Source organism: Chenopodium quinoa, unplaced genomic scaffold, assembly GCF_001683475.1.
Source record: "Chenopodium quinoa cultivar QQ74 unplaced genomic scaffold, ASM168347v1, whole genome shotgun sequence".
NCBI classification, from domain to species: Eukaryota; Viridiplantae; Streptophyta; class Magnoliopsida; order Caryophyllales; family Amaranthaceae; genus Chenopodium; species Chenopodium quinoa.
In genome coordinates, this window is record NW_018744572.1 from 536342 (window position 1) to 546286 (window position 9945).

Consider the following 9945-nt stretch of genomic DNA (forward strand, 5'->3'; position numbering starts at 1 on the left):
TCGCCCTAAACATAAAAGGTTTTAAATTCTGAGGGTTTGGTACCAAATCTCTATTTCAATTATTTAATTTATTTCTTTAATTTTATTATATTCCTTGAAGTTACTAACATGTGTATTTTGTTATTGGAAAGAGATACGAGGCATTCAAGTAAGTGCTTTAATTGTTTGCATTGATATTATAAAATAGAAATCATGTTTAGGTTGTTATTTTTATTCCTAGTGTCATGTTGGGATATTTCCCTTAATTTGATGTTTTGAATGACAACAATGATTCCTAGTATCATGCTTAGGATAAAGGTTATAATATTTAATATGCTTATTATGATTCCTGCAATGCTTCCTGTATAGGATAGCTCCCGCTGAACTATCGCCCAACCCCTAGGGTGCGCACTCATTGCCGAGCAAGCAATTAAAGCAGGGCTCACTAGCCCGGCAGAGTCAGCCCGCAAGGCTGACCAGGCTTAACTCTCCACAAAGGAGATGGTACACCTCTAAATAGAGGGTAAAGTACAACGGAAAGGGGGTGAGACAATCAAGTCATTATACTTTCTATATCCCTCTAAGTACACTTTCTCTTTTTAAACACTCTCTAACTTAAGCTTCGGAGGGGGGTTCCTCGAGCCACCCCCGAGGGCAGTTTACGTGTGCTCCCTTTTGTAGGTAGTTTTCGGGACCCAGTTTACCCAGTAGAACCTTTGGATCCACACCTGGAACAATTGGCGCTAGTAGGAGGGGTAGGATCATCTAGCCTGAGGTTCACCAATTGAGCTAGGGACTAGTTAACTAACCACTATGCCCGGAGAAGAAACTGTACAGGCACCCATGTCCAAAACTAATGAGACCAGCCAAACATCTGAAAAAACACCCCAAGTAACCATCGATCCAAAAGGATCCACCGAAAACCCCAAATCGACCATCTCGCAGAAATCCAACCCCATCGGATCGACATCAACTACTGCTAAAGCGGCGTCGAAACTAGTAGACCCGGCGGGATCTAGCTCCATTTTCAAATACGGAGTGCCATTGACAGGCGCGAACAATGAACTCATTGTTTCAGCACCTGTAGCCAAGAAATAGCAGCTCGTAAATATGCTAGCCATTCTGCAGAACCTCTCGAAGTGTAGTAAGGACCAGCTGGCTGCAATGACTGCGGTCCTAACCAATATGGGTAAGGGGGCAAGTTCGTCACCGACAGCGGCAGCTGCGGAGCCCATAGCAAAAAAGACGGCATCTTCGACCCTCACCCCTGAGCAGAAAGAGCTTATTCAGCTGAGGAAGAAGGTATTGGAGCTGGAAGTTCGTAACCTGAATCGAGAATGGAGTGTGGAGGAAATAACCCCTGTTCGAATCATCCCGGAGAAGCGAGTCCCACGCAGCAGGTCACCGACCTCAGAGCGAGGACCTAGCCTGGAGAAAGACAAACGAGTGCGAATCCAGGTTGTTCCAAATGATTCCCCATTTTGCCGGGAGATTCTAGAGGAACCAATGGAGAAAGTAAAGATGCGAAGCTGTAGATACAACGGAACCACAACACCCGAAAGCCACATGTCAGCTTTTAATAACCATATGGTACTTTACACTATGACAGACTCAGTATGGTGTAAAGCTTTCCCGCCGACCCTGGAGGGTCTGGCAGCGGAGTGGTATGGGGCCATTCCCAAATGTTCCGTATACTCGTACAGCCAGTTGAAGAGAATGTTCATGGAGCATTTCATAACCCTGGTAGACCGAACCAAGATGACAACCGAGCTGATGTCGTTGGTTCAAGGGAAAGACGAGCCCTTGAGGGAGTTCATCACCAAATTCAACAAGGAGGCAGAAACCATCCCAAATATGAGCCAGGAGGTAGCACTACTAGCAATGAAGAGTGGCTTATTACCAAGATCACCGTTCAGAGCGTATATGGGGCGAAAGAGCCTCAAAAAACTTGCTGAAGCGCACGAGTTCATCACAGTAGACGAGACTGATAGAGAAATGCTGGGCAGGAAAGCACCTGGTGACCCAGTTAAGCGACTAGAGGTCACCCGGGCAGAGAACACACCCAAGGTGGACCAACCGAGCAAGGATGAGCAAACCCGCAGAGAAGCAGACAAATTAGTAGAACTAAGAAGGTCTGGGAGGTTTGACCAATATACCCCATTAACCCATTCCAGGTCTCATATATTCAGCGTGAACAAAGCTGATGACAAGTGGCAGAGACCCCCTAGGATGGTTAACAGAAATCGTGATACCAGCAAGTGGTGTGACTTCCATAGGGACCATGGACACACCACTGAAGAATGCACGCATCTGAAGTACAACATAGAAGACTTGGTTAGGAAAGGGTACTTGAATCAGTTTAAGTAGCGCGATGACCCTCCCAGAAGGAGGGATGAAGATAGAGCTGGCCGCCCTGACCGTAGAGGAGGTGATCCGTGCCATTTATGGCACCTTTAGGCTATGTTTTCTTTATATTTATATACTCGTTTTTAGTCATTTATGTCGTGTCTTTAGGGAACAATGCTTGATTTGCGTTTTTGTGTGTTAGTTTAGAGAAATGCGTGCTTTTAGTGGTTTTCTTATTATTTTATTCATTTCTCGGCTATTTCCCTTCTCCATTTATTTGACTTGTTTTGTAGGTGTGTCGAGATTCCCGAGATTTAATCATTAAGGAGGGATCTCAAGTGCATTCCAGGAATTTAACGGAGCCAAGTTAGGGAATCCAAGCACGCATGTCAAGCGAATCCAAGAAACAAAGAAAAATGAAGGCTTACAAAGTATCAAAAAGGACCTTTGTGCATTGTTTCGGCCATATCTCGAGTTCTACAGATGGGATTGAGGTGATTCAAGTTGGGTTGGAAACTAGACTTGAAAGCTTTCCAATGATAGGTTGCACGCCTTCATACAATTCCTAGATCGTAAGTAACAGCCTTACAAAGTTGGCCTTGCAAATCTACCGTAACCCACTTCTGCCGATTTTGGGTAGTATCTCTCCGCGGGCTAGCCGCGGGCTTTTGCCGCGGGCGCGGCTTCTGAGGTGTTTGTGGGCGCGGCCAATTTCTCCAAGGGCGCGGACTTCTAGTTCTTTTACGATTTTAAGTTTCTTTTCTCCTTTTGTTTATATATTGTTTCTGGGGGTTTTTATTATCATTCATTCACATAGTTCTTAGTCTTAGAATAGTTATCTCTCTTAGGTTGAGAGCTTCTCTCTCTAGATTATGCTAGATTATGAGTAGTTTTAGAGAGAGAAAGTGAAGGATTCCAATGGTGATTGAGAGATTGAAGAAACAAGGGTGACAATTGTGTTCAAGATCTTCTCTACTATCAATGAGCATTCTTAACTCTATCTCACCTTATTGCTTTGTTTAATTTCATGTTTGTTTGGTTTAATTTTGATGTTTGATGCTTGATTAGTGTAATTGTTCTTGGTATTTTGTTAATTCTTGATTTCTATAGTTGTTAGTTGATAGATGATGATTCTTGAATAGTTGTTTGGCTAGGAATTGGGTGAAACTTGTATGATTGATTAATTGTGATTAATTTAGGAATTGTGTTGATTGATTGTTGAGATTAAAGTGATTAGTGAAGGTTTGCATGAGTGTAATTCAATTTGGCCTTTAGAATTATGCTAGATTGCATTGTAATTGCTAATGACATGAACAATTGATTTAGGAATTGCAATTATCAATTGGTTTTGATTGTGATTCTCTTAGTTTGTTATTCATAGTGAACCCTAGCTTAACAATTAGGAGATACCTCTTTGATTCCTATTGATTTCTCTTATCATTAGTCCTCACAACCTTTGATTGGCATGCTCTTCCCAAGTTGTTGCAATTGACATGATGACTCGTTGATCCCCGTTCCTAGTGTTTTATTTCCTTGGTGATTTATTTTGTTAGTTTTTAGTATTCTCTCTTACCTTCGTCTTCGACCTAGCTTAGGCGCATAATTGAAAGTGCTTGAACATTACCGTTCCTTTGGGTTCGGCCCTTGACTTGCCTCTATACTTGTATTTAGGTTTGTTAAGTGTTTATAAATTTATTTTGACCGAGGGAAGATTGGATAACGACCTAGTTTTCCCCTCTATCAAAATAGCGCCGTTACCGGGGAACAGTGTCTATGTTTGAGTGTTTTTTATTGCTTGAGTCTATGTCTTTGTGTATACTTTTCTTTTATTTGAGTTTTGTTTGTTTGTATAAAATGGAAAATACCTCATTTCCTCAATTAGATGATGAACTATTTTGGGTGTACTTTAATAGACTAGAGAACTCCATTAGTTACCATGGTTGTCATATTTGGGAGGCTTGCGAGATTTGTTATCATAATTTGAATGAGAAAACTAGAGACATTGTTGAAAGCATGTTTAATGTTGGATTTCGGGCATTGTCAATCGATGATACTTGGGACTTTTATGTATGGTTTGCTAGAGATAGTTGTGATCGTGGTCATGGTTATTCAAATGCTTCCATTGATGATTGTTATGGTCCATGTTCCATGAATGATGAACCTTGCATGCCTACTCGTGCCTCGATTCCCCAATTTAATTATGCCACTCATATCTCTAATGTTGATCCTTGCATGCTTGCATATAATTATTTTCCCAATGATGCTCCTCAATGCTCTTCATCTTTCCTATCTTTAAATCCTACCTTTGAGTCTACTTATAATCAAATTGGTGGTTCTTTGAGAAAATTGGAGATGAATTCTAATTTGGAACCAAATGAGATGATATATTTGGAGATTGTGAGAAGCAAAATGGAAATGTTGAAAAAGTTGGAAGAGAGTAATGAGGGTGTTTTTAGGAAGAATGAGGAGATAGAGAGTAAATTGTCATCAATATTGATTGTTTACCACATTGGTAGGTATGGAAGACGATGATGATGATTGTTTTGAGAGCTCCCAAGTATGTGAGGAGGATGTTAGAGAGCCCATGAGTGAGGAAAAGGGTGTAGAGATGGATGTTCCTAAAGAGTGTTTGCATTTTGAACCTCCTTCAAAATTTGAATTTCGTTCCATTGAGCCTTTAGATGGAGTTGAAGAGAAACTAAAAATGTTGGCTTCTCTTAATTTTTAGGAAATGGTAATTCAAGTTATGAAGGATGGGACATTGCAATTTTTGAAGCGTGAAGAAGTTGTGAGGAAAGAGAGTAAGGACGAGGAGGATGAAGTAGTCTCCATGGGAGATTGGATGTTTGAGGGTGATGAGGACCAAGAGGTTTTGAGTGTTGAAAAACCAATTGGTGAGTCAATTCTCCAACCCACCTCCCTTGATTGTGATTTCATTCCTCCATTCCTTAATTTTAAAAACCAACCTTCTTCCACCCCATCTCCTTTGATTTATAACCATAGTTGCTTTGAGGGTGAGGCCTTGAGCTTAGACGATTTTGATGAAGAAAAGGTCCCTTATGATAAGGTTGAGGAGGTAGAGCCTACTTTTGATGATTATGAAGATGAGAGTGAAGTGTTTGGTGAGGTTGAGTCTCCAACTCCTATCACAAATCTTAAACCATTGATTTCTTCTTTCACCTTTGATGATCCTTTCTCTTCTACATTTTCCACCATTGAGAATGGTGAGGTCTTTTTAGAGGGAGATTGTACTTCTCGTGTTTATTTTGAGCTACCTCCCAAGTTTGACCCTCAACCCTTTGATGAGCTTCCTTTGAACCTTGATGATGATTTTAAGCTTTTAAGAGCTCATTTAGGGTGTGAAGTTTTTGAGGAGGGTATGATTGAGAATAAGCTAAATTTGAATAATGACGAGTTGGAGAAGAGCCCTTTGGATATGAGTTCATTGGATGAGAGAGTTTGTATTTCAATAGATAGTGGTGTAAGTGAACAACCAATTCCTATTTCTTTACCTTGCACCTTATTTTCAAGAAAGCTTGATCTTATTCCCTCCTATCCCATGTCATTACCTTCTTTTCTCATATCCCCTCCTCTTGAAAAGCCTTTAGTCCCCCAAGTGCCTCATTTGATGACTTTTGAGGACGATGGTGGGATTTCCAACCAAAAATATTTTGTTGAGAAGAGTATGCCTTCTTCTTTTTCTTTTATTTCTCTTCCTTTTTCTTATATTCTTGTTTTTCCCTTCTCTCTTTCTTCTTCTTGGAATACTTCTTCTCAAGTTCATAGGTGTTCACTAATCTTGTTGCATGCCTTTATTTTTTCATGTGCATACTTACTTTCCTATGAAATGTGTAGTAGTGCATTTGACAAGCTCTTGCGCGAGTTGAATTATTATTTTCTAGAGCGGTCAAGCTTGAACCTTAAGCAAGCCTTTCTCGGGAAGTAACCCATGTTTTATTGCTTTCATTTTCTTTTCTTTTTAGAATCAATTTTCTCTCATGGAAATGTTTGTGTTCCTTATGCTAGGTACATGACTTGATATACTTTGGTACTTATATTTGGAACAAGAATCAAGGAAGATTGGCACCACATTTGCTAGCATATAGAAGGCAAGATTCAATATTAGAGGTTGTTAGCTTTGAAAGGTTAAAATTGGGTCATCTGAGGGTATTTACACCCACCTAATTTCCGGTAATATCCTCCCTTACTCTTTCTCTAGTGGATGATGACTTGTTGGACATATGTTGGTTTGATTGGATTAATCTCCTTGTTTTTCCCCTCCCGTGGAATATTTGATTTATGTTTGAGCATGTTGTCTCATTCAAGCTTGGGGTAGGGTATTCTATTATGTTTGGTGGAATGTTGATTCATATATGTCATGCACCTTTGTACATGCTTTTCCATGTTCTCATATTTTGAAAAACTCTAAAAAGATTTTTTTTTTTATCAAGGCAAATTTTCAATGTGTTTTGTTTTGTTCTTGCTTTGGACATAATAACAATTGGACTTGTATACTTGAATGCTTTTCTTCCTAAATAGTAGTGGTATGCACGGTCTGAGATTACGTTTGGTTGATTCTAGGATAAAGCATGCTAAGGTAGTTGTCTAGAACTAGGGGGATCATGAAGTTGGATTCTACTTGTTTGTGGCATCATTGGTGGTTGCTCCCTATAGTCGATTTGACACCCATATTGAGTTTATGGCTACATCCGTGTGAGGTTCATTATTTTTCAAGCCTTCAACATTTACTTGCATGAGCGGCATGGATCCTTGACTATTGCGGACCTAATCTAGAATCTAGACTTATGGTTCCCAAGACCAAGAACGAACCACCTAGGGAGGACAAAGGCATCTTTTCGGGGAGGTAATTTTTCTTTTCTAGGATAGTTTTCATTTTATTCGGTTTTTGGGTTTACATTTGCCTACTTGCTAACCCTTTGAGCCTTTTTCCCTTCTTATTGAGCCACATCTCTAGATCTTGAGCCTTTTGTTTCATTTTCGTTTTCGTTCTTGGTTTTGTGAAGCAATTGTTCATTATTGTTGGAGTTTGTGGTGGAGAAGTTTGGATATTTGGTTCTCTTGAAAGCAAGTTTGTGTTGTGTATATATTGTGAATAATGGTAAGTGAATAAATGAAAAATTCGTCCAAAGTAAAAAAAGGCAAGGACAAAGAAAGTGCAAATTTGAAAAATCCGTCCAAAGTTAAAAGAGGCGAGGACAAAGCACTAATAAAGAAATATGAAAAAAAGTGAAAAATGCAAAAATATTTTTATGTGAGTATTCTTCCTTTTTGAGCATTGAGGACAATGCTCCATTTAAGATTGGGGGGAAGCGTTCTCACGCTTTTTATGTATATGTTTGTGATCTTAGCTTTGAATAAGCTTGGGGGTGTTGGTATTTTTGTTTGGTGATTACTTGGTTATGGTGTAAAGAAATGCGCAATCTTTGCTTCACAATTTAGGTTAACCGCCAAATTTTAAATTTAGCCTACCCTAACCCTTTTTGCCTTACGTTACAACCTTTAGGAAGACCTTTTGACCTAGGGGTTGAGTCATTCATTGGTGGAGGGAATCATGGGTTATAGCCTAAGGAAAGGGGATGCGATGTCAAGATGTCGAGTAAGCCAAAAATTTGATCTTTTTCCGGTTCCTTCGTGGAATCTATGAGACGCTCACTAAGGGAGATATGAGATTAGTAGGGGGAACGCCGTAAGACCGTTTGGGATGAAAGTGGAGTGTGATAACTAGTTCCTATGCTTAGCATATTTATGTTTCAATCAACCTTAGGTATCTTGGAGCGTGCACTCCCTTACTTATTTAGAAAGGTTTGCATTCATTTGTGCTTGTACATTTTAAAAAGTCCTTTCATGAACATGTGTTTTCTCTTCTTTTCTTTTGATTTCCTTCTTTATGCTTTGCCTTGTTTATATTATTAAGAGAGTTATGGGTTAATCTCTTAGGAAACCTTTACGAGAGCATCACTCGTCCTCTAGGGCGATCTAGGTGTTTAAATGGATTGTCTTTAGTTGCTAAAATTGACCGTTATTCCTATGAAAGTGAGTTAGTGTATATTCTCATCCTCTATCTTTCTTGTTTCTATATTTGCTTGAATAAATTCATCATTTTTCCCTTGGGTTGGATTTTATTTTGCTCGATGACCCTCCCAGAAGGAGGGATGAAGATAGAGCAGGCCGCCCTGACCGCAGAGGAAGTCATAGGGGCCCAGCCGGAGACAGAGATGTAGATGGTAAGCTAGAAGGCAGGGTGTATGTGATCAGCGGGGGCCCAGTACATGGGGGGACAATCAACAGAGCGCGAGCTGACCTGCGGGCGATGATACATCAAATAAATGACAATGATAAGCGTAGATTGCCAACTCTTCCCCTGCAGCCGCAGGCCACATTTGACGAGTATGACCAGAAGGGCATAATTTACACCCATGATGACCCGCTGGTGGTGACAATGAGAATCGCAAACTGGGAGGTGGATAGAATACTGATAGACGGAGGCAGCTCAGCCAACATCATATACATTAGTGCGTTCAACGAGCTGAAGTGGGACAAAAAATACTGAAGAGGGTGAGCTACGAAGTCACCGGGTTTAATGGGTCATGGCTTACCCTAGAAGGTATAATCGAACTCTCAGTCCGAGTTGGGGAAAGATCAAGAAGGCGTGATGTCCGGGCGGAGTTCCTCGTGATAAACTCCCCTTCACCCTACAATGTGATCATGGGAAGACCACTCATCAACAACATAGGCGGGGTGGTATCCACCTATCACCTTGCCATCGCCTACACAACTAATGGGGGACGGTCAGCAAAGCTCAGGGGAAGTCAAAAGATAGCCCAACAATGTTACATAATCGCCCTAAAGCAGCCCGCAAAAACCAGACAGCAGCCTGGTTCAAAGAGAAGGCCTACTGAACAACCTGAGAGGAAGTCGAGGAAAAGGAAGCATGAAGAATATCACAGGGAAAAGGACAAACAGAAGTTAGCAATGGAAAACTTTGAGCCCGCAAAAGAGGAAATGTCCAGACCACTTCCCAGTGGGGAGCACGTCACAGTCGAGCTCACAGAAGGTGACCCCTCAAGGACGGTGAAAATCAGGAAATACATTGATCCAGGAGTAGGGGTACACCTCATAGAGCTACTTAGGAAGAACAAAGACGTTTTCGCATTTTCCGCAGATGAGATGCCCGGAATTGACCAAGTAGTCATGGTACACAGGCTGAATGTGAAGGAGGATATTAAGCCAGTTAGGCAGAAAAAGCGAAGCTTCTCCATAGAGAAAAACCAAGCAATCTAGGAGGAGGTGGAGAAGCTCCTGAAAGCAGGATTCATTGAACCTTGTGACTACCTAGAGTGGTTAGCCAATGTGGTCATGGTAAAGAAAGAAAATGGCCAGTGGAGAATGTGTGTTGATTTCAGAGATCTTAATAAGGCCTGCTCGAAGGACTATTACCCGCTGCCGCGGATAGATCAGCTGGTAGACTTAACCAGCGGACACGCCCTGCTAAGCTTCATGGACGCCTTTTCAAGGTAACATCAGATCAGCCTGCATGAGCCAGATAGGCAGAAAACCGTATTCATCACTGAAGGGGGATTTTATAATTACACAGCTATG

General features: G+C 41.0%; 1 protein-coding gene across 1 annotated transcript; it reads left to right on the plus strand.

Moving 5' to 3' along the window:
• Nucleotides 1-1089: 1089 nt before the first annotated feature.
• LOC110699129 lies at nucleotides 1090-2346 on the plus strand. Its single transcript, XM_021876620.1, has one exon. It carries the CDS (start codon nucleotides 1090-1092, stop codon nucleotides 2344-2346), a length of 1257 nt encoding a protein of 418 aa, XP_021732312.1.
• The last annotated feature ends 7599 nt before the right edge of the window (nucleotides 2347-9945 follow it).

Bases quoted from the DNA above. Each gene is read 5' to 3' on its own strand.
- LOC110699129 (XM_021876620.1), top strand. From the start codon at position 1,090: ATGCTAGCCATTCTGCAGAACCTCTCGAAGTGTAGTAAGGACCAGCTG.